The following is a 26,322-nucleotide window of genomic DNA, read 5'->3' on the forward strand; positions in this document are numbered from 1 at the left end:
ATACATTTTTTATTAATACAATCTGTCTTACAAAGGCAATGTGTACTATACTGTATATGTCTTGAACAGAAGGGAGATGTGTGACAGTAGTATTCTGGGCTGACTCTACCACCGTCTGCAGTGCTTTGTAGTCCTGAGCTGAGCAGGTACCGCACAAGGATGGTGTGCAGGCACAGATGATGGATTGCATACCTATAGAAGTTGTAAGGAACTGATGAAGACAGACAGGCTTTGCTCACAAATACATGAAAAAAAAGGCATCATTGAGCTTTCTTGGCGATAGCCGAGATGTGTTGCACCCACTTAAGTTCATCAAAGATTGCCACTCCAAATGTTTTTAGCTGATGACCCTCCTCACAGTATCCCTGCCAATACACATGGGTGCATGGTTTACATCCTACTTCCCGAAGTCTATGAAAACCATCTTGATTTTGCTAATAAGGGAAATACTTGTTTTGAAACCAATGTTTCAAAATGGAAACTTCAGTAAGGTGTTGAATTATTTTTGGTGATCAGGCCTACACTGGTGCGTCAGCAGAAAATCTAATGATAGCGCTATGTCCAGTCACACAATCGTAGGTGAGTAAGGATTACTGAATTACTGTGATGACAGTCACTGTGGAAAAAGTAATGCTAGAATTTTCTATATGCTTGGGTGTGACATTTAGGATGTGCAAAATCCAGCTGCAGAGGGTGCCACTAAGACCCATGTTTAAGAGCTTGGTGATCAGTCTTCAAGGAATGACAGTGGGACATGCTGACTTCTGTTCTGTAAAAATACTTTGGTACAGCATTTTTTTTATTACCAGGTAAGTCAGGATCATATGATGTACAAGAGTTTTGGCACCCTTTATAGAATGGGTGTTGGTGATAAACAAAGTGGAGGTGGCCGCACTATCTACAATACTACATATTATTATTTCCACCTTTTGATAATCAATAAGACAGTTTACTATTGTTATTGTTTTAATTATTGTCTTTGTGAAGCAAGTGAGAAGTGAGTCTCTAAGTGAGGCATTCAAATGTCAGTAAATGTGCCAGCTATTGTAATTGGTTTTCAAACTTTGGCCTAACTCATAATCTAGACTGGCTGCTTTAGGGATGTTAACTAGTTTAAAAATCCTTATTACACCATCCTCTGAAACAGAGAAGGCTTATTCCCTCTATGCTATGGGATCTTAGATGGGATAAACTTTATTGTCACCATCAAAAAAAGCTTAGAAAAGCAGTAAGTTTGTCTGAGAGAGAAAATATAATAAAATTTTTATACATGGCCCTCCTGTTTTCAGGGGCTCAAAAGTATTTGGACAAACTAACATAATCAAGAATATAATGATCATTTCCAATAATAGATGAAAATTCTTTTCAGTCAATGACTGCCAAAGGGCCAAAATTATGAAGATTGTGTCACTGTTCAAATACTTATAGACCTGATTGTATACTTTATTTGTCCCTAAGGGGAAATTAAAATTTTACTGAAGCTTAACAGAATAACAAGCAAACAACAACCCACCATCACCAACAACTGGCCTGTAAGTAGCAGTTAGGTGATTTTACCTGTCCAGATGTACAGTACATTTAAAGGCATTAACATTTGAATTAGGAAATGAAAGGATTCTTTTCATAAGCCACATCCATTGAGGGCAGCATGGTGGCGCAGTGGTAGTGCTGCTGCCTCGCAGTTAGGAGACATGGGTTCGCTTACTGGGTCCTCCCTGCGTGGAGTTTGCATGTTCTCCCCGTGTCTGCGTGGGTTTCCTCCGGGTGCTCCGGTTTCCTCCCACAGTCCAAAGACATGCAGGTTAGGTGGATTGGCGATTCTAAATTGGCCCTAGTGTGTGCTTGGTTTGTGGGTGTGTTTGTGTGTGCCCTGCGGTGGGTTGGCACCCTGCCCGGGATTGGTTCCTGCCTTGTGCCCTGTGTTGGCTGGGATTGGCTCCAGCAGATCCCCGTGACTCTGTGTTCGGATTCAGTGGGTTGGAAAATGGATGGATGGATGGATGGATGGACATCCATTGAAGATACTGTATATTTTTATACATTTTTGTTTATCACGGCATAAAGTGGGACATGTTGGGTAGACATGTAAGAATTCCACTGTACACATGACAATCCTACTTCTACTGCATTTGATGATGAATCCCACAATGGCTGTTGCATATTGTTCTAGAACTGATGACCAATCTCTAAACAATTAGATTTACAGTATACTTATTAAAATTATCTTGAAATTCTTCCTGCTTTTCTTTGGTCCAGAATTATACCACTTTTGTTACTCGCTCTTCATGTTTCATATCCTCATTGTTAGACAGCATAAGCTTTGTAAAAGTGTTACCACATATTACGCTAAACATAAAACTGAGTGAAGAAGCATTTGCCATGAGCATTTCTTCCTGTCCTTATGGCAAGGTTTTCTCAGTCACTGTCTTAATTATTAAATCAGGCATTATTGTTTTATTTATCACCATTTGTTGGACTGTAGACAAGTGCATTTATTAAATCTGTGGAGATCTTTTTTTACTGATATAACCCCCAGCAATTCCAACATATTCTATTCTTCTCTTCTCTTCTGTTAATCACTACAATATAGTGTTACGTTTTTATCCTGATGATATTATAATCTGAAAATAATTATTTTAATTTGGGTACTGTACTGTGTTTCTAATCTTGACGAAATTAGGAGTAGGAATTTCACCATAGCAACATAAGACAGCTTTGGCTACAGTTGCTGCTTTCCACTATTTCCATAGGACTGTTAAACCCAATTCTCATGTTATAAATAAACTTTTATTTTGTTGTTTTAAGTGTCCTTAATAGTGATGCCCAAACCTCCTGAATCACTCCACATTTCTACTGCCCCTCCTACTTCACATCTTTCTCTAGCCTATTTTAGCCTTTTTGTTAAAATCCATTTACTTGCTAAGTGTGACAGAAATGATTTATGTGTACACAATTCTGTGTTTTTAAGTTCTTTGTTGTCTATTTGATCCTACATTTATTCAGATATTTAATAACAAAAAAATAAATGACTTCTAGTACTACATATTTTCTTCTATCACTTTCATAAATTGTTTCTACTTCCCATTTTCTAACTTTGTTTGCTCCACCTACACTTTATATTTTTAGGCATCAGCAGATATTGATAAACTGGTCCATCCTTTGAAATTCTTAGGTTTTTTAATGTGTATTTTTGTAATTCTCATTAATATTAACCTCTGTATTATGCCTTTTGACTTCCCACTTCTATTTACTGAATGAAGATACAGTACAGAAAATGTCTCATATCTTTTTCCTCTACTCTCATATAACAACGTTTTGCTATATTTTCACATATTGATCCTCACAAAATTAAAATTATCACCTCACCAAACAATACTGTCTGTTGTTTTCCTAGATAGCAATATGACAGCTGCTATATACACATTAACACTGGCTCTATGATCATATTTATTAAAAATAACATCCCACTGAATGTCAGCCACCTTGCAATTGAAAGGCCAAGAAATTCTTATTAGTTTTCACTCCATTTCTAATCCTTGATAGACATATAATATTCTCAGAATCATAACCTTCTCTTTCATCTTTTCTATATTTCAGGGTATGCAATCCCACTGGCCCTAAAGAACACATTCTCATTTTCTGCCATTCAATTTAGGTCTCAAGGCTCATCTACACTTTCTCATAATCTTTGTTTGCTCAGTCCCCCTTTCTGATTTTATTAAGTGCCATTATATTGTTATTACTGCATATAGAAATATTTTTTCCTGCTCTCCTCTGCTTCCTGGGATTATCAATTTTTTGAATTTTGTCTCTGCTTATTATAAAATCTATTGGGTGTCTACAGCACATAAATAATATTGATGAAGGGCATCCTAGTCAGATTCTACTTTCAGTTTTAATTATCTAATTCTTCTTGATGCTTCTTTCCCTTTCCATGTCCTAATATAATATACTTACCTAGTCTTTATTGGAAAATGAATTACATCTAATCAATTTTGTATACATTTTTGCATTATTTCACACATTCTTCTGGCAGGTACCTTGCTCGGATTTTGTAATTTTAGCACTATGATACTTTTATCCAATTTGATGTCACATCTAAGGCCATTTACTTTAGTAGTAGCATTACTACACCAGTCTGCTTTGACTGTATCCAGCAATGTCAGTATATTTCCTGGTATATGTCTAACGTATCATTTTTGTCTCTCAAAATGCTATAGTAAATTCAATTCTCATGCCATCTACTTTTGCTTTTTTGTATTTTTAACCATTTTAATGCCTACTTCTTGTTTTTTTGTTTTTTTATTATCTCTTTTTTGTCTGCCTTTTTTGCTATTCATTTACCAGTCACACATTTATGTTGCCCATGAAACTCCAGATTATTATACATTTTTTTGCAGGTTCTGCTCCATATCGTTTTAACAGATTCAGTTATTCTGCAATTTATTGCAATTTATATTATTTTTATTTACCTAAATATAACACACATAAGGAAGCTTACACAATGCTGGACAATGAAATTTTGGCATTTTAACTGGTTTCACTTTTTTATCCATTTATCCATCCATTTTCAAAATCCATCTTATTCCAGTAATTGTATTACAGAGAGTCAATGCTTGTTCCAGTATCACTAGGCAAGAAATTCCGAAATACAAAGCAACCTTAAGTACTGTGCTGCACTGCCACCATTTATTCTGCCCATTCACTAAAATGCTTAATCCTATCCAGGGTCATAAGGGGCCAGAGCATATCCTGGCAGCCTAATCTTGTGACCCTGTGCTAAATAAAGAGAGTTCAAAAAACGAATACAAGAACTTTGATAAACTTACTTTCATGAATTTTCATAAAGAAAATCACCTCATGCATTTCAAAGATTACTGCTAAGTTAATTGGCAAAGCTAATAACATTTCTGCAAGCAAAAATGTGTATCTCTCATATATAATAACAAAACCCTTGACTCACTACATTTCAATTAAATGTTTTGTTAATGTGGAAATTGATTACTAGCATCTCAACAGCTTTATAAGACTAAACATTCTCAGCTATTGCACACTGCACACACCAAAGGTACAGTACAAAACCAGCTTTGGGTAATTCCCTTCTAATATACCATATGTCCTTATATTTATAGTAAGAATGTCATCCAATAAATGAAAACAGAATGTTGTACATCTAAAACATATCTCTTGAAAATACACAAATGTTTATAAAACTCTGGAGCTACTTACTTGTGCATCCCCATAGGTGGTACTCGGCACTAGAAGATTAACATGCCATTTTCAAAATAAACTACTTATTAAACTTTTCTACAGAAACAAAATGTTTATTTAAAAGTTGTTCAACTCTCAGTGCTGATGATGATGGTCCCCCAAGGCTGCAGGTGTTTCTTCCAGTCAGTTTCACAAACAGAGTGTCACTTTAAATGATTCCATTGTTTATTTTGGTTTCAGAAAAAAGCAGCAGAATGAGATTTACATTTATACCAAATTAGCTGTGTTAACCAGCGTTACCCAGGAAAATTCCTGAGACAGTGGGTCACAGGTTAATCAGATATATCATAAGTTCTATGTAAATAACTGAATACTTTTCTGTATAAAATAATCGTTTGTTTTTTTCTCCCTAGGGGCTAATATTATTAGTTCACTGGCTCTCCTTACTCTTGAACATGCTGCATACGATGACACATAAGTAAAATATTCCTGCCGTAGATCAATTCTTACATTTCCTAGTGACTCGGCTTTGTTTATGGTCATTACGCAGCACAATTTTAGAGAAAAATGGTATTCTTTTGAATTCACAAAGGTAGTTAGTGTGAATTATGGAAATTATGGGAATAAATATAATTTCACCCTGTAGGAAATTCTGTAAAAATGTTAACTTTAGTCAGTTTTGAATATAACACTTTGATCTGTAATCTTGTACCGTTACAAAGTTTTGCAGGGTTTAGATCAAAAGCTATATACACTAACTTGAGGTTTCCTTTAACTTATTACATAGAGCATTGAAATATATAGGCTGCACATTTACGTGTCTCATGGAATGAATTCAATATGTTCTGTCCATGGGCATGCTATCACTTACAGCCTGTATCGTACAAAGGGCTTGATGTGGGCTGGTATGTCAAACTGGCACTCGGCTCTTTGTGCTTTGTATATCAGAGCGCAGCAGCACAATTCAGTTTAACCTTTGCATGCATTTTATCACTAACCCACACCCCCTGACCCCTCCCCATCCTTTCAGGTTTATGTATATCAGAGCTGTCGACAATCCAATCCGTGTTGAATTTCTATGTATTCTACACAGTGTTGTGAGGAGTAAAAACAAGCCAACAGAATAGGGAGTTCTGTATTCTCTCTAAAATACTAGAAAAAGTAGTTGCCAGTCAGCTTCAGTCACACCTTATGCATTACAATTTATTTGAGAAATTCCGGTCTGGTTTCTGCACTGGTGATAGTATAGAAACAGCACTAACGCGGGTTGTAAATAACATTCTGATATCCTCTGACGTAGGAAACGCAACTGTAATTATGTTGTTGGACTTAAATGCAGCATTTGACACCATTGACCATTCTATTTTACTGCACAGGCTAGAAAATGATGTTGGGCTTACAGGCACTGTGCTCGCTTGGTTTAGTTCTTATTTATCAAATCGATTCCAATATGATATGTGCTGACAGTACTCCATCATTATACACAGAAGTTCAATATGGTGTCCCGCAGGGCTCAGTACTGGGACCTTTACTGTTTTCACTTTACATGCTTCCACTGGGATCTATCATTAGGAAACATAATGTTAATTTTCACTCATATGCAGATGACACCCAGTTATACCTTTCATTTAGATCAAATGAAGTTTCTCCAATGTTGTCTTTAATTAGTTGTGTTAGTAAATTAAAGGAGTGGATGAATGAGAACTACTTGTCTTTAAATACAGATAAAACAGAGATGTTACTTGTTGGAGGGAATGACGCTGATCACAACAATATTTTGTCATCATTTAACTCAGTTGGAATCCCCATTAATTTCACTGAATCAGCCCGCAATCTAGGAGTTATCTTTGACTCTAGCATTTCAATTAAAGCGCATATTACAAAGTTGTCCAAATCATGTTTCTTCCATCTTAAAAATGTTAGGAAATTAAGGAGCTTTCTAAATAAACAGGATTCTGAGAAATTAATTCATGCATTTATTTATAGTAGGATTGACTACTGCAATGCGGTGTTCACTGGATGTTCAAACTGTTCTTTATACAGCCTCCAGTTAATCCAAAATGTGGCTGCAAGAATTATTACAAGAACAAGAAAATACGAACACATAACTCCAATCCTTACACTGGCCCCCGGTTAAGTTTAGGGCAGATTTCAAAATCCTCCTTTTAACATATAAAGCATTAAATGGCCAAGGTCCGTCTTACTTGTCTGAATTTATCATGACTTACAAACCAGAGCGCACATTAAGATCTCAAGATGCCCGTCTGCTTATGATTCCAAGGATTAATAAAATAACAGTGGGAGGTCGAGCTTTTAGTTACAGGGCCCCTAAACTGTGGAATGGTCTGCCTGCTACTATATGAGATGCCCCTTCGGTCTCAGCTTTTAAATCCCGGCTGAAGACTCACTACTTCAGTTTAGCATATCCTGACTAGAGCTGCTGATTAACTGTACATACTGCATCTCTGTTGTTAGTCATTAGCACTAAAACATAAGTAACATGATAGTTATAATTGGATACTAACCCTCACCTATTCTGTTTCTCTTCTTGGTACTCAAATGTGGCACTTGGTGCCATGGCCCACCTGCCAAGTTGTTTTGCCTGCCTAAGGTAAAGTCATCCTTGATGGAGGATCACAGGAATCATGGGAAAGAGGGGTCCTTTCATCGGCTGGCACAGCGCTGTTTCAGCCATGGAATGGCCAAATGGGGGAGGCAGCTTGATGGATGAGGTCTCCAGGACTCTAAACAAATCCAAATTATATTATGTGATATCATCTACTGTTAAATTCTGCTTCGTACTTCTAAAATTTTTATTTTTATACTCTATTGAGGATTTGTTCTGTTTTGTGTATTGTATAGTATTGACCCCCTTCTTTTTGACACCCACTGCATGCCACTGCACCCAACCTACCTGGAAAGGGGTCTCTTTTTGAACTGCCTTTCCCAAGGTTTCTTCCATTTTTTCCCTACAAGGTTTTTTTTGGGGAGTTTTTCCTTGTCTTCTTAGGGAGTCAAGGCTGGGGGGCTGTCAAGAGGCAGGGCCTGTTAAAGCCCATTGCAGCACTTCTTGTGTGATTTTGGGCTATACAAAAATAAATTGTATTGTGTGTATGAAAGAGGCCACTTGGTATTGGTAACCACGTCTTCTTTTAGTTTTACCTAACTCTCCTTCGTCCACTTCACTTCTCGTTTTCCATGTAGCTCACCACCTCATCTGTTTCTTCTGTGTAGATCACCTTCCCTTTTTCACTCACCACCATTCCCATTACTCCAAGTATATATAGTTTCAGCTTGTACAATTATGCTGCCAGCAATCATTTGCATGAACTGCAGGCCCCATTTCTCCATGCAATCACCACTGAAGTGAAAAAAGAAAACATGCTTCCTAAGAATACCACACTTGTTAAAGTTTTATTATCAACAAATATCGAAAAATAAAAATGTGTCAGCTAATTTTCTTTTACTTTAACATCACCAAATTTCAATCAAATTTGTCAAGGCATTTTGGAGATTTTGGAGTATTTAGTTTTTCTGTTGTGGGGGGTTATCCCTAAATATTGATATATGGACCTATTAACCATCCTGACTTGTTTTTTAAGTAAATGGGGAATAGTGTTTTTGTTGATGAGTGAGTGGGTGAGTCAGTCAATCAGTCAACTTGGCATTATATATAGATAAAAAATATTTGTTTTTGTTTATCAATTTTTTAAAATGCATAACTCTTTTCTTATTCTTTTTCATTGATTTTTATATGTGGAGTCTGTTGTCTTAATTGTATCCAGATACTAACAATTAATGACAAGCACAGCAGACATCACAGAAAGTGGCACAGAATGCTAAATGGTACAATTGTAAATAATGACACAGATAACCAGAATATTAAAAAAGAACAACATATAATATAAAAAGCAAAAACAATGAATTCTTAAGCATCAAATAGACATAAATTCTTGTTTCACTCAGTAAAGACTTGGCAAAATCAGTCTATAATTTCTGCACTGATTCTGAAAACATAGCAACTGGGAAGTAACAGCTTGCTTACTTGAAAGAAAAAGGAGTCAAAATTAAAAAAAAGAAGGTGGTTAGTTGAAAACCTGCAGCCACAGGGGAGCCTCCAGAACTATATTTCAGGACCACTGCAGTGGACTATCTCATTCTTTTACCACATTCCTTACTAGAAATCCCTCTTGAAGACCTCTGGAGGAGAGGGAGAATCACAGTGCCAACAGAAGATTGGTTGTGCATGTCACTGTTTAAATATAGCTGCAAACAAAAGACAGTAAACTCTATAGATGTGCTGGGTACTCTAGTAGGGCAATAGGCAGGGGCAGCAGTAGAAAGGACGGAATGTTACACCCCATTGAGGAACATTTGATGTTCCCCAACAATGCTGGGGATATATATTTTTTTCAGGTAAAGGAGAAAAGATGTGGCAGGACCTTCTGGCTGCTAGATATCAGTACGTAGCTCCTAGATGGGGGTGAGGTGGCCAAGTTTCCTATTCAAGGGTAAAGGAACACTTTCTTGCCTGAACACTAGGGGAAGGCACACAGGTTGCCAAGTGGTACAGACCATGCCATTCCTTTTAGAAAACAGGCAGCTAAGAAAAATACCTTGGGAAACCAGATTTGTGCAGACAGCTGGAAAATCAGAGATGCAAGGTAACAAGGTAACCTGGTGTCACTGTAACAAAGTCAGGGATGCCTGGAGGGCATAATTGTTTCTGTCAATTGTCTTGAAATCAAAGAATAAAAGAGTAAGAACATAAATTGTAAAAATAACCACAGAAAATTTCAGCATTAGCTGGTGGAAAAATTACATGATGTAAAGAGCTTATATATATCACATTCATACAGAATTGTACAAATTGTATTTCTCTGTTTTATTTAAAAAATACTCATCACATCAAAAATGATAAATTATTAACAACTGTATAATTGGATATTGTAAAATTGTTATTTCGGATGTGCAATTTTTAAAATCTAAAAATAACTCTTAGTTATAAATAATATCATTCAGGCTCAAATATACAAATGTTTTGATGTTACATTACGAAAGACACTTTTTTTCTTTTTAGTTCTAATTTTACGTTATTTTATATCTTATCAAATTAAAAAAATATAATGTTACTGATTTTCTCTTTTATGGTTTTTATTTTTCTTTTATGTATATTTGTCATTATCCATTAAACCATTATCCTTGTCACTTAATTCACTTTAGTTTTGTAAGGAGCTGGTGCTTGTGATGGCAGCAATGAGCAAAAGATCCCGACTGGCACGGAATGTCAGTGTACTGCAGGGCACAGCTGTAAGCACAACCACTCTCACTTACACATGGCCTATAAGAGGCACCAGTTAGCAAACCAGGCACATATGTGGGATTTGGGAGAAAAAATGGAGCACTCAGAGAAAAACTCACACAGACATGAGGAGAACCTGCAAAATCCACACAGTCTGTGAGTGGAATGGAATTTAGACTGCTGTACTGAACTTGGCACCATTATGCTGCTCTTTATGTGCTGAAAATGGAAACAAATACTAATATGTAGTAAGGTTTAAGAATCAGCTGTGCATCACAAAGTATGTTTTAACATGCCTACTTTATTTGCACTGTAAATATTAAAAGGCAATGAACTTTTCTTTAAGATACCAAATACCATAAAGTTAAATATACAATATATCAATGTACATGATACCTAAAACATGAGTGGCAGATACTGTATATGCTGGATATATAATAAGTGCCATCAGACACTGCCATTCTATAAATAAATGCATAAATATTAAAACAAAAATGCAAGAATTAGTAAAAGGGTAGAAAACTTCTTGGTTAAATATAAAGAGTTACAAATGAGCATAGATAGATAGATAGATAGATAGATAGATAGATAGATAGATAGATAGATAGATAGATAGATAGATAGATAGATAGATAGATAGATAGATAGATAGATAGATAGATAGGAGAAGAAGTGACTAATCATAGACAGATACATAGATGGAAACTGACTAATCATAGATAGATAAGATAGATGCCAATATATGACAGTTTGAACCACATATTCTGTATAAATATTTCCAGACAAGAAAGCATAATTCCTCTAATCACTTGTCTCCAGAAGGTTCATGAGCAGGCAAAAGGCATCAGCAGGACCACTGTGGTTTATTTCGCTGCTAGTGAGCAAAATGGTGCAGCCATGGCCCGACCGGACAGCCTCTGTTTGACACTCCAGGAGACAGAGTGCAGGAGAGAGATGGGCGGCACTTGAGCATCTGTGGCCTCTGGAATGTTAATTATCTTTCAGGCATATTCCGTTTAAGTTTATTTTCGAACTGCCCTTTCACTGCTAGCTCCACAGAGCCGGTCCCCCGCCCCTGTCCGAATCGCACACATACACATTCGAACCCCACGCACGCTGTCCCTTTTCGCCGACCTTTTCATACCTCTTTCAGCTGCTCCAACTCCTGTTTCAATGTGTCACATTCTGCCTCCAGGTCTCGGAATTGCTGCTTCAGTGTCTGGTTCTCTTCCAGCACCACCAGCCCGCACTCCGCAGCCCTGATTTTCTCTTGATTCGTTTCCGCAAGCTCCCGGACCAGTCGTTCGATCTCCGTTTTATACTGATCCACATTGTCCGGCAGTCCTTCCGCAGCCATAGCCTGGACTTTGAGGCAAGCCGGGCGCAATACAAACGCTGTACGTTTCCTTCTAGCGACACCTTCCCTTTGTTGCTAACAAAAGTGCATCCTACCTTTACTTTATTTCACATCCATTCAAGACTATAAAAATAATGAAAACAACGTTACTTTTCAAAGGAGCGTTTCTCAGCTCCCGATAGCACCTCAGCATATCATTTTTGTTTTTTTGGCCATGGCTGCTGTCCCGGTACGACGGCTTCTCTTTTCCGTTTTCTTTTTTGCTTATTCATAAGCAGCAGTCCGCCATCTCCCCGTATCCAAGCGCACAGACGCGCTCCCATCCGGCAGCCGGTGACGTAAGCGTCGCCTCCCTATGCATCTGTGCCTCCTCGCCCTCTCTGCTCCCGAGCAACTGGCGGGGCTGAGGCTGGCGCCGCTTTTCGCAGCACCCACCAGAGGATTACTGAGGATGTGAGGCGGGCGGCTAGGGTGGATGAACATTGATCCAGTCCTAAAAGAGAGATGGACTGTTTTTATGGGCCCTCTGCTAAGAACACAATGAATGATGGTATCGCACGTCATGTGGTGGTGGGGGCACAGGAAGGGCACTGTGTCATCGAATAGAATAAAGCTCAGCTGGCGCTATATTATTAAAGGCATGTCTAATCTGACTACTGGACAAGTGCCATATCCTTACTCTCACCAACGTTTCTGAGGCTAATTTACATGTGCAGTTATCGGGAAGGTGTCTCACAAGAGTCCATATATGGGCCTACATCAATTTGATTATTGGTTGGGCTCCTGCCATTCTTCCTGCCTTTTAACACAATTATGCCCAACCTTGGAAATCTGAATCTATTAATGCTGTCACTATTTGATTATTGTACCTCTGTGCAATGGTTAGTACTTCTTTCTCATGGCTCCAAAACCAGAGGATGAGTTCTCATTCAGTCACTATAAATGAGGAGTTTGCACTTATTCTCTGACTGTTCCACTACACCCTTAAAACAAAGATGAGCATACTGGAGAATATGGAGGTTAAAGTGAAATATATTTTATGACAATTACAAGTGATTGATCAAAGATAGAAATATATACTGTATTCTTGAATCTCACCCCAGAACCCCACCCACTCCACACCCCAAAAAATCAATTCTTGGCTAAGCCTTTGCCCTTCCACAGTTGCTTCTTGCTTCGCTCCCAACACTGGGTTCTTTTGAATGAAAAAAGAAACAGGTTGTAATTATTGTGGAGGAGCAGCTGAAAATGAAGCTACATCCTATAGAGTGTTTTTATATTCCCCAAGTGGATACTATACGTTTGGTCTTTGTTTCCCTTGCCAAATTTAACTGATAAAAACTAAATTCAAATAGAAAAAACAAGCTTTGTGACTCATACACTTCATGAAAGAAAGTTAGTAAACACTTGTATAGGTGCCTCTAAGTGGACTGCTGTCTTCTTATGGCTTTACATATTAAAGAAATATAAAAGACTGAGCAAAGTAATGAGTGAATCATCCAGTTTGTGAACCTATTCATCCAGGAAAGGATCATAAGCAGCGGGCATAAGGTGGGAAACAATTAGGACAGAACACCAATAGATAGCAGGATACTTTCATAAACACATCCATACTTCATCATTTGGAAAAAAACAGTTAAACCACCAGAATCTCTTTGAACCCTGGTTAGACACATGAAAAAAAAAAACTTTGGAGCACCCCAAATACCTTAAGGCAGCCATCAAATGTAATAAATCATCAGTCATTAAATTCATCTTCTGGTCCCATCTTTTACATTGAAGTGTCATGGGTAGGTAAAGCCAATCATAAAAGCATTGCGCACAAGGAAGACTGCAACCCAGGACCTGACACAAATTTATCAAAGATCATGCCACAGTGCTTACTCAGTTTCATCAGTTTACCACCATGCCTTTAATATATTGAGGGAAACAGAGCCCTCTTGTAGTTTTGAGAAGAACATGGGTACATTCAGAAAACACACTTACCAGGAACTGCACTGGACTTAAAACACTGTGCATTGACAATACTACTCACTGCCCCACGAGACCTCCCATAACAATCTCTAATGCACTTCATGTGTTTGTGCACGCTGACCAGTCCAATAAAATAAAGTGCTTGGGCCTGTTCAATATGGGGAGTGAGTGACGTGCACAGTAAAAAAAAGTAAGCACAGTACATGCCGATCCACTAAATGTGAGGACATATTGTATATGAAGGGGAAAAAATATAAACTAAACAATTATATTCCAAAAATATATCTGACAGGAAAAAGCAACAGCTGATCCAAGTAATGGAAAGGACATAAGTTCTACTTCTGGCTGCAACTGCATAAAGTCTATGTCATATTAAATGCCTATTCCAGTGATTTTCAAGATTTCATTTACATTATCTTAGCAAATCAGAGGCAGTCGTGACGCACTTTTGTAATATTCTGTCATGTACTCTGGCATACCCAGTGACTCAGTCCAACAAGTCTGATTATGTATTTCATTGTCTGGGGGGCTCTGTGTGTATGAGGGCTGAGAACCAATGAATGCTCCTTCGGAAGTACAAAACATATAATGCATTGATGAAGCTTAAGGAACACAAGCATTTTGGACTTCACAAACAGAAGAGAGGCTTGTCTTTTTGATATGCCATCTTTTATGTGTAACAACAGAATGGAAGAAATAATGAAAAAAAAAACTCAACTTCCCAAAACTGTTAAACCTTTGTGCAGCACTGGCTCCCACAGTACATTACTGACTGTCAGAAAAAGGGACCATCGTGCTATTCTTTGAAAGTGTGGACTTGTGCTGGAAAGTCTTCATCAGTCATGTAATTTGATGTTTAGTCATATAAATGAACATACTCAAGTGATGAGATCAGCAACTTCAGTCTCTTAAATCTGACATCACCACCAACAGTAAGTCGTGTAAGGTGACTTTAGCTTAAGATTAACTTTTTCCTTGGAAGTAATGGATAGTCTTGAAAAAAAATGTAATGGAAGGAAATCAAATCTATTTACCAAACTCACTTATCTAATTTAGAGTTTGGGGGTATTCCAGGAGCATTAAATATGAGGAGGAAATAAACAGACACAGACCCAGGTAGGTCGGGCAGTGACATGGCAGGGATTGAGTGCCTGCTTCCAGTGGATGTGAGGCAGCAATGCTGATGAGAGTGCCACTGTTTCACCTCACTTAGCCAGTTTAATGTCACCCAACCTAATCTGTGTGTTTCTCATTCCAAATATATTTGGGCAGCTCAGACCCACACATAGATTCAGTGACATGACATGATTCTAATTTATAACACAAAACTGTAACTATGTACAACACAATTCAACAAAGCAAAGTATTGTTTCATTTCTTTGTCTAAATGCTATGATTCTAAAACTGTGAGTGTTGCTTGTGAATTTTTTTCAAAGGCTTTATCCTTTTTTTATCAAAGTTGCTATATCTCTTTTTCTTCAATATAGCTTAGCTTATTGTCACAAGACGGAATAAAAAACAATTTTAACACTGCCCCTTGAGCCCTAAATAATTCAGTTTCTGTGTGAATTAACTTCCATTAGATTCTTGTTTAAGTGTTTTGATTGGTGGTCTAGTGGACACGAGGATTGCGAGCATGAAAAGGTGGTGCAGAACAGACATGTCACACCAGAAGTCATAGGCAAACCAAAAGGGCTCAAAAAAGAGCAAATCTGATCAGGAGATGAAAAGCTTTCTTTAAGAAACTTCAAGAATTTGTACTCAAAAAAACAGACAGAGGTTTGAAATTAAAAATAAACACACACACACACTAAGGAAAAAACAAACATGTTATAAAGTTCAAAACAAGACCCAAAACTAGATCAAATAGCATACAGTATTTCATTTACCTCATAAGTCGGAGCTGGAAATGATGTCACACCTGAGTTGACTTTGTTCTAGTAAAACATCTGGAAAACCAATAGAGGCCTCCAGGAATACCTTTGTGTTGCTTGTTCTTTTGGAATATAGACAAGTACTGAACAAGTTGATAATAATGCATTACGTCTTATTTTGTACATTCAAAAACTGTAGCAACATGTCTGCAAATACAAATCGGACAGTACTGTGTGTACAACTGAATTAATGATGCACCAATAGACCGAAGTGCTACAGCTTTCACTAACAGTTGATGTGTGGTGCAGCCATCATGGATTTTGGGGTTGGGGATGATGAGACTCTCCCGACTTTTCTGAGTAGGAAATCCAACTTGTGTTGGCATTCCAGTTGAAACTTCCAACTTGGAACTTGGAAATTCCCAGTTCCAATGAAACGCAGTAGTCCAGAGCCTACAGTTGAAACAATTTCTAACTATGGCTTTTATATTGCTTTTTATTAAAAATCTAAATATGTAAATGTGTGGCAATGGTGCTGCCATGTTAAATAGCAGTGATGCTATGACATTACACATTTATAGTGCACCGATATGACTAGCATTTGGCATTGTTACCATTAACAATATGGTGGTGATTGTGTCTCACAATTGCAAGATGGCTTCCCCCATGCAAACTAAATGGTGATACTCTAGCACTGTAAAACAAAATGATAACAATAATAACTATATAATAAAAATAACAAAAAATAAATAAAATTACACTCTTAAACTATGGCAAACATTCCTTACAAGGAGAAGAGTTCATCAAGTCCTTAGCAAAGAAGGGGTAAGGTCAAGGGGCGATGTTAATGGGTTAAAATATCTTCTAGCCCATAAGGGGCAATCCATGGTCTTAACTTGAAAATGGAACCACGTCCACCCTTTCAATTTGAGGTCTAGATGGAGAGACCAAAGAACACCTCCAAAGGGCCTGTTAGGTGGTTGTACATGCCTCCTGACTGAGCAGTGCAGGACTTAAGTCCTGAAAAGAATAGCCTTACTGCCCTGGCCCATTCAGCACTCCAGGGGTTTCAAGAGTGCAGGTATCTCTGAACTATAATGACCTGCCTCTGATCCCAAGAAAGTAGTTAATCCACTGAACAGAAGTGTCTCAATGATGGGGGAAGATAAACTTGCTGCAATGATAGAACACCAAACATCTTGAAGTTTGGTGGAGGATTAAAGTTCTGAGGGGCAGGGAGAGTGAGGAGAAAAAGAAGTGCTTAATTTTATTTACCAAGTTTCAGGGGCATCAAATAAGATGATTTGTGTTTTCTAGTAAATAACATCAAGTTATGTATTTTACTACATTCTTGTAAACACTGTATCTGTACATTTGACAATACTAATACCACTACAACTTATATATGTAATAAATCACTTATTCTTGTATATTCTAGCTTCCTTGACATTTTCCTGGGTAGGAGAGTTACTATGAAAGCACAAACTCTTCCTAATATATGGGTAAAGGGTGCCCATTTAATCGTGCCACAGAAGGCTGCCCAGTTCTGAAGACACTTGTCTTAGAATGCTGTGCCTTTAGTTGCTGCCTGCTCCTTTTCATTGCTAGTCTTTGGAAATTATCATCCAGAAAAAATGCTGATCATACATATTTTTTCTGTCATGCCATAATATCCCATTTTTCTGCAGAGTTTCTCCAATGTGGAAATCTCCTCTTGTCTTATGGGAGTTTACTGGATGGACTACTTCAGTCAGCCATAGGATTTTAACCTTTCTGTTCTTGCCAGCGTTTTTTAGGACATTCAATTTCATTGTCTACTGGCCCTCCTTATTTTTACAAGATTTTTATAGTTCTTTCTTAAGCAACTCTCTGTGTCTGATTGTTTAAGCAAATTAGGATTTAGGCCTGTATAAACATTGCATCACTAATTTTTTAATGTGATTTTAATATTGTAATGTTTTACTTGATGTTTATTTCCCAGATTCCTGATTGTCAGGAAACCTGTAATTTAATGGGATACTGAAATGTCACTTTGAGAATATGTTACTATCTCTGCAGTGTAATTTGGAGGTATAAAAACATACATTAAGAACACACATTTTTAGGCAGACACACAATAGAAAAATCCAAGTGTAAACACAAACGCTGATCAGAACAGAAAACAAGCCTTCACCTTGATGTTTATTCATTCAACATGATTTATGGCATTTTTTGGTGTCAAGGGGGCTATCATTTGTTAAATTATAAAGTCCCTTAACCTTGTGGCTGCACCCTACTATTTTGTAGCTTTTGTTTGGTGTTGTGATCTGGTAATAGATACAAGATTGGCCTATTCACTAGATGAACAGAACAATATTTAAATATAACTAATTCTTAGTTTAAGAAGTAGATAATAGACAATTGTAAAGTATGAAGAATTTTCAACCTTATCAACAATGGAGAGTTTTAGACAGATCTTAGATAGAATTAAACAAAGTAGAGTATATACTCATGTATAAGTCGGGTCTTGAAACCCGAAAAATCAATCATAAAATCAGACCCCGACTTATACTGCCATTCAAAAATGTGACACTTAATTTATTTTTTTTTTACATCTTCTTGCCTCCTCCAATCTCGCACCAGTTTCTCAGGCGCATCGAATTTTGTTGCAGCAGTGCAGTTACCAATTTCTTTCACTACTTCAACGACGTTTAATTTAAAACCAGCTTCATATTTTCTTCTGATCGAACGCTCCATCGTAGAAAAGGGATGCTCTTATGATGAAAGTGTATGAGGGTGTGAGATACAAAAAACACAAATCAGTGCAAACATTGCTTCGGAATCGTTCAGGTATTACCGTGTGTTCACGAAAGCACAATAGAGAGAGAGAGAGAGGTTAGGAGCATGAGCTGATACAGCACATTGATGCACCCACACAGAAAATAAGGCAGCATGCTCCATGGTTACTCTCTCAGGTAGGTGTTAACATATCATAATCCCTCATACCAATAGTGTGAGTTTTCCGCATTCGACTTACTGTATACGACCGACATTACAAAATACCAGAAATTATACTGTAAAATCAAGTCCTGACTTATCCGCAGGAGAACTTATCCGCAAATATATACAGTATTGTAGATGTCTTAAAGATAAATTAGCTGAACAACGATGCTAGAGGCATTGAAAAACACAGCTTGTTGTAATGAACTACCCTAGACATCCCTGAATTTAACCTGCCTAAATGAAGAGCTATGTTGCAGGTTTTATAGATCAGTCTTACTTACCTGAGTATGTGAAGTCAAACATGAGTACCTGCTTAAACAAATTAGCCTCTAATGAGTATGAAAATTATCACAAAGCGAGGATAAAGAAGATAGCAAACTAATTACATAAAAATAAAACACACTGCACCACAAAACACTACAAGCAGGTGCAGATGAAAAAATGCTAAAAAAGTAGAGTCAAAAAAATAATGGAGTGACTGAGTGTGGCTTTCCAATAGAATTTGAAAGAGTCTGGTAAGGTTAATAATTTCCTTTCTTAGGGTACCCCATATATTCCCTCTTAGATCCTGGAAGTAAATGGGAGTTATGCAATCAAACATAACATGAAAAACAAAGAAAATGAAGGGAATTACGTAGCATTAATTTCAAGGTATTGAGAAAGCAGATGCTCAAGAAAAGAGCCCAACTTTTTAAACTAAGTCAGATGTCCCACCACAATTACAGCAGTTGTGTCTGCCAATATTTAATTATAGCAGTGAGCTTATCCAAAAAGCAGTGTGCATCAAGCATAGATCATAAAGTCATAAAGTTGATTTAGGTAAGCAACAGCATACAAATAAAACAAAGTGACTTATGCAAGTCAATTTTCTTAGTGGCAACAATTTAGCGTTAAAGAAGAGTGCATAGAACTTTGAGGAGCAGGGCAGGCAAGTAGCTACACTAAACAAACTCACTATTAAAATTAACAAGAATCATGTGAAAAAGTAGGTACACCCTATGGAAGCTGTTAACATTTACAATATATTTGAACAGGTAAACAGTAGATGTTCATGCAAAAAATGCCTACAGATAAAAATTACATACTTGAACAAAGGTACAAGCAAAAATTTCCTTCAATCATTTCTTCAACAAAAATATCAATGTATATAATGGTCTATTCTGAAAAAAGTACACACACCCTGGCCTCAGAAGCTAGTATTGCCCCCTTTAACAGAAATAACTTCTTGTAGAAGTTCTGCATAATGGCTCACTAGTCTCTGACATTGATTCTGTAAGATTTTTGAACTTTCCTCCATGGAAAATTATTTCAGCTACTAGATGTTTGTGTTTTATTTATTTATTTACATATTTATGTATTTGTTTATTTATTTATTTATTTATTCAATGTCAATGTCAATTTATTTATATAACACATTTAAAACAACATAGTAATGCTGTGGCCAAAGTGCTTTACAATAATAGAAAAAAAAAGAAAAAAAAACAAAACAATTAACATAAAAACATAAATAGAAATAAAATATATGAACATAAAATAAGATACATAATAAATAGAAGTAATATTATATAATCACAAAGAGGAAACCATCAGTATTACTGAAGGTCGCGGAATGCAAGTGAATAGAAATTAGTTTTTAATCTTGTTTTGAACAGTTCAATTGTAGACGACTCCTTTATGTAATGAGGTAAAGAGTTCCACAGACGAGGAGCAGCAGCTGCAAAGGCCCTGTCCTCCTTGGTTATACACTTGGTACGAGACAACTGACCAGAAGATCTAAGCACTCTGGATGGTTGGTGTAAAACACACAATTCAGATAAATAGGCAGGAGCAAGCCCATGTAAAGATTTAAAAACTAGCAGCAAAATTTTAATAATCAATTCGAAAACTGACAGGCAGCCAGTGTAAATAAGCTAAATTTAGGAGAAACAGAGTCATACATTCTTGCCCCAACCAGAAAGCGAGCGGCAACTGTAACCTGTGTATCAGAGATTTGTTAATCCCAGAATACAGTGAGTTGCAGTAATCGAGGCAAAAAAAAATAAATGCATGAGTACCTTTCTCAAGATCCCTAGAAGATAAAAAAGGCTTGATCTTACCTAATAGATGAAGTTGGAAAAAGCAACTCTTGACTACAGAATTTACTTGTTTCTCAAAAGAGAGGTTACTATCAAAGGTAACACCAAGATTGCAGACTTGAGGTTTGGAAAAGACAGAGAAAGAGCTGAGAAGTCCAAGACCAACTTGGGCTTTAGTTGATGGACCCACTATAAGCACCTCCGTTTTATTTTGATTTAGATCAAGAAAATTATTAGTCATCCAGGATCTTAGTTCGGGCGACACGGTGGCGCAGTGGGTAGCGCTGCTGCCTCGCAGTTAGAAGACCTGGGTTCACTTCCCGGGTCCTCTCTGCGTGGAGTTTGCATGTCCCCCCCGTGTCTGCGTGGGTTTCCTCCGGGTGCTCTGGTTTCCTGCCACAGTCCAAAGACATGCAGGTTAGGTGCATTGGCGATTCTAAATTGTCCCTAGTGCGTGCTTGGTGTGTGGGTGTGTGTGTGTGTGCGCGCCCTGCGGTGGGCTGGTGCCCTGCCCAGGGTTTGTTTCCTGCCTTGCACTCTGTGCTGGCTGGGATTGGCTCCAGCAGACCCCTGTGACCCTGTGTTAGGATATAGCGGGTTGGATAATGGATGGATGGATGGATCTTAGTTCAGACAGACAGTTATGGAGTTGATTTGTTGCAGAGTTGCAGACAGGAATATAGTATCATCAGCATTCATTCATGTACTTCATGAGTATTCATACATATACTTCCCATTTCAAATCCCCCCCAACTTTTCAATAGAATTAAAAGCAATGCTTTAACTCTTTTCATAACCCTCCATATCGAGCCATTCCTTACAGTGTGCTTCAGATCATTATTATGTTGAAAGGACCATAACCAGTACAACTTCAGCTATCGGACAGATGGCATCTCATTTTCATCAAGCACACATTGATATGATGCAGAACTCATAGTTGACTCGATGACTGCAAGCTGCCCAGGCTCTGATGCAGAAAAGCAACCCCAAACCATAACAGTTCCATCACCATGTTTCATAGTTAGTATGAAGTTCTTCTCCTGAAATGCTGCCTTCACTTTTCACCAAACATGTCTACTGTTATTGTGGTCAAACAACTCTGTCTTTGATTCATCTGTGTAGAGCACATTGTCCCGGAAGATCTTGCCTTTGCCTGTACACTCAAAGGCAAAATGTAGTCTTGCTCTATTGTTCTTTTTGGACAACAAAGGCCTTTTTCCTGGTGCACATTTCGTGCAGGTCAATATTGTGCAATCTCTATCTGATTGCAGATGCACGTTGGAATCAACTTTTGCAGTTAAATTTTGGGGTTCTTGGAAACTTCTTTTACTTTGAAACAGTCAGCTCTTGGGCTGACTTTGCTGGACAGATTAGCAATCATTTGAAATCTGCACCACTTGTAGTTGATTTTCCTTGTAGTGGAATGATTGATTTCAAATAATTTGGTGATCTTTTTAAATCACTTGCCAGACTCATAGGCACCCCCAAAACATTCTTTATGAGGATCTTAAGAGAGCTCTTTTGATTTTGGAATGATGGCACCCTGTGGTTTAAGTAAGACATACCCCCTAAGGAGATTCAAATAATTGGCACCTACTCTGGAACACCTGATTGTAATTTTATGAAGTGGTTATAAATGTAGAGGCGTACTTAACTTTTTCTACATGACAAATCTGCATTTTTGTTAATTTAGATTATGTGAATACACCTTGTCAATATTACGTCATTTCTTTAAATATATCACCATTATCAGCAGGCACAGTTTGCATGAAGATCTAATATTTGCCCATTTAAATATGCTGAAATTGTCAACAGTTTCTGTGAGGTATAGTTACTCTTCCACATGACTGTATAAGTTTGTGGAGCAGACTGAACACGTAGTGGGTTTCATTAATCCATCCATCCATCCATCTTCCAACCCGCTGAATCCAAACAGGGTCACGGGGGTCTGCCGGAGCCAATCCCAGCCAACACAGGGCACAAGGCAGGGAACCAATCCCGGGCAGGGTGCCAACCCACCGCAGGACACACACAAACACACCCACACACCAAGCACATACTAGGGCCAATTTAGAATCGCCAATCCACCTAACCTGCATGTCTTTGGATTGTGGGAGGAAACCGGAGCGCCCGGAGGAAACCCACGCAGACACGGGGAGAACATGCAAACTCCACGCAGGGAGGACCCTGGAAATCGAACCCAGGTCCCCAGGTCTCCCAACTGCGAGGCAGCAGCGCTACCCACTGCGCCACCGTGCCGCCCGGGTTTCATTAAGCCTTACTCAATTCTTAAGACACTTCAGCAAGCAGATGGGATGAACAGGCCTAAAAAAGAAAAGATATCAAAAATCAGCAACACAGGGAACACTCCAACATCAGATTTAAAGAGAAATTTCATTTTCATACAGGACAAGAGTCAATCTTCAGTTTGGTGAGGCCTGAACTCAATAATTGTTTTGTAGACATTGATACAAAGTTGAAATTGCACCCTGATTGTAGATATTTTTTACAGTAGCTTCTGTGTAGTGGATAAATGGGTTGTTTTTGAAGTAAATTGCAATAAGCAAAATCTCTAATCTATAAATAAGGAAAAATATTTTGTGCTGCAATTTTTACATGACAGTACAGTTCAACTGCCACAAAAGAGTCTGCTTCTTTGAAGACTTTAGAGTCTTGATTCCATACTCTTGCAAGAAGCAAATGGGTGCAAATTTTAAGTAAACAGGGTAGCACATGACCTGCTTTTAGAAGATCAAATAACAGTATTGGCGTTGAATCACAATGCTGCTCAAATTTGTACAAAGTTGTCGATTAGTTTTAAAAATGTGTAACTTTCCAACAGTTTACAGACAATAACACACACAAAGAATATACAAACCAAAGAAACACATGACTCATTTTTCACAGCAATCCAGGTAAGTGCAGGTTTAGAACAATGAAATTCATGACAGAATGCCATTGCCCAGGCACCCACTATGAAGTTAGACAGTGGAAAGGTCAGATGCACCAAACTTTCCTTCTTCTCAAAATATTTGTTTTAACTGAAATATTTATCTCTGCAAGTGAGAACTGTTTTTCATTATGCTTGGAATAGAATTTCATGCACTCCAAAAGAGGAATAAAATTTTACTTTATATACTTCTGTTAATGTGGGCATGGAACTGACACCCTGTTGAGGCATGGGTTTGTACTCAACCTATGAACCTGTCGTTAAAAATATGAGGACAAGAAATGGTTGGATTGAAAAATAATTCTGCTGTTATTAATAGTGCTTACCTAAGCATGTTAGACACAGCTTATTGAAATTCAAACATGAGAAGGCTTGTGTTCCTTTATGAGCAACATCAAATGGCCTAACTTTTCCTGTGCCTTTTGAACGCTGCATGGCTTCAGTAAATGCTTCCCACTTTGTCCAAGACACAGTACTGTAGCCAGACAAGCAAAGATGTATGTCCTTTTCAATTCTGACTATAGGATATAGAGAAGATTTTAGTTCTTCACTATCATCTATCTATCTTATCTTATGGTGCATCTGGGGTCATCATAAATGTCTTTTTTGACACCATTTTCTCTGCATCATTATCAAAGTAGACATCTCAGACATTTGTGATGACAAGTGTCCCAGAAGCCAGACATGTTGATCATTTGCGTCTATTGAGAGACAACAAGTAGGCAGCACAGATTAATAGGCCAATTGTCTAGCATCAAATGTAATATAAACCATCATAATCAGAAATAATCACTTTAACCTTCTGCTGCTGCTAGGACTGTAGGAAACTAAAGTTGCTAGAAACTATACCATTCCAAAGTAAACCATACCTGAACTAAACAATCTAGCCCACTATGGCTGAATCATGAAAAAGTGCTCGAATTGCTTTAGCAGAAATGAATTTAGTTATTTTTGCATTACAGTACATGGTTACTATAACAATGGGAACAGAAATTTTTGAATAGATTTCCTTTACAAAATAAATACAAGGTGTAAAAATAACCTAATTTGCTTATTCAGTGTGCTTCACAGCAAGTCACAGCCTACTTTGCTAGCATTGAGTGCATAGGAAGAAGGAACCCTGAGTAGGATAATAGTAGGGTGCACTTCCACACTCCCAAACTAGAGTAAGCTACAGTTGCTAAATACTTCAGAACACCCATACACACTCAGAGAAACTGAATAAACTCCACATCAGAGAATCAAGCTCAAGAGTCTGCAGTTATGAGGCAGCGGTGTATACTGTGTCATTGGGCCACTGGTATGAAAATATTAATTCCTTCATTCAGATTGTGATAGTAACATTATAAAAGACTTTACCTTTAGCACCAGCAGATTTCAAAAGTTGAATGCTCTTCACTAGTTATTATCCATCCATCCATTATCTAACCCGTTATATCCTAACTACAGGATCACGGGGGTCTGCTGGAGCCAATCCCAGCCAACACAGGGCGCAAGGCAGGGAACAAACCCTGGGCCAGGTGCCAGCCCACTGCAACTAGTTATTATGGATAGTGAATTCTTCTCCAGTTATGGGGTATTCCTCTGTTTATGTTTCTTTTCATTATTTTCAGATTAAATTTATAATAATTCCATAGAGCAAAGGAAGTTTACTTAATAAGAATATGTTCAAATTGAGTCATAATGAACAACCAAAGGAAGCCCATGGAACAGTACACTTGTACAGTGTACCAAATACCATAATACCAAATACTTCATAGTAGGATTACTGGCTTCACCTGTGCTCCTGCTATACTTGACATACAAGCATGGAAGAGAGATGATCTTCGAATAAGCTGTGGTGTTTTAACAGGGCGCCTTTTGTTTTATAATCTTGGGCCAGTTGTTTGTCATCTGGTAAACCATGGCCATGCGGAAACATTTTACAAGGAGGTCTTTCTCTCCCAGCTAAAGCAGGCATCTGATCATCCCACCTCCACATAATTTTTAGCCTGCTAGGAAAAAAAATCAAAAGTTCTTTTGTTCTAATGGTAGTTGGTGCCTTTTACCCCAGCCTTCTTTTTGCATAGCTTTTGTATTATTAAATGCTAAAAAAGAAGATCTTCAAGTAGACCAAAAATACATACACAATATATTTATGTAACATAACATTATGTAACAACACATTATTCTCAAACCCACTTAAAGCAACTCAGGTTTACAGGATACACATACAGGACATAAAATTAAGTTCTGTATTTTAATATATTCATGTTTATCACTGCACCGGAGAATAGTGATTTATTGCATGCTGGTTGAAGTGTGAACTTCAAAGTACTCTGTACATGTATAAATTCTATAACAACTACTACTACATATATGCAGGATAATTAGATTAGGCTTCCATATCATGGCAACATATTCATTACTAATTTTGATTATTTATCACCTGTAGCGAAACGTTCCAACTTTTGGAATTGATAAAACTCTTGAATTTTGACACATATAAAATATTCATAAAGGGATACTCAAGAAAATGGTGCATGTAGAATGTTGAGTTATGTGGTAAATCCAGAAGAATAACAATTATAAATATATATGAATAATTATATATATTG

The 26,322-nt window shown here is 37.6% G+C and overlaps 1 protein-coding gene across 5 annotated transcripts in view; it reads right to left on the minus strand.

The window, feature by feature from the left end:
• Nucleotides 1–12,246, minus strand: part of bicd1a (bicaudal D homolog 1a) — a 135,235-nt gene extending 122,989 nt beyond the window's left edge. For 3 of the 5 annotated variants that reach the window (XM_051920322.1, XM_051920330.1, XM_051920326.1), the window contains exon 1: nucleotides 11,658–12,246. In XM_051920322.1, the coding sequence (XP_051776282.1) occupies nucleotides 11,658–11,870 (213 nt within the window). In that variant the 5' untranslated portion in view covers nucleotides 11,871–12,246. The remainder of the gene's footprint in view (nucleotides 1–11,657) is intronic. The other 2 variants (XM_051920344.1, XM_051920341.1) reach the window with 1 other exon arrangement.
• Between the last annotated feature and the right edge of the window lie 14,076 nt (nucleotides 12,247–26,322).

This window comes from Erpetoichthys calabaricus, chromosome 1 (genome assembly GCF_900747795.2).
Source record: "Erpetoichthys calabaricus chromosome 1, fErpCal1.3, whole genome shotgun sequence".
Classification (NCBI taxonomy): Eukaryota; Metazoa; Chordata; class Cladistia; order Polypteriformes; family Polypteridae; genus Erpetoichthys; species Erpetoichthys calabaricus.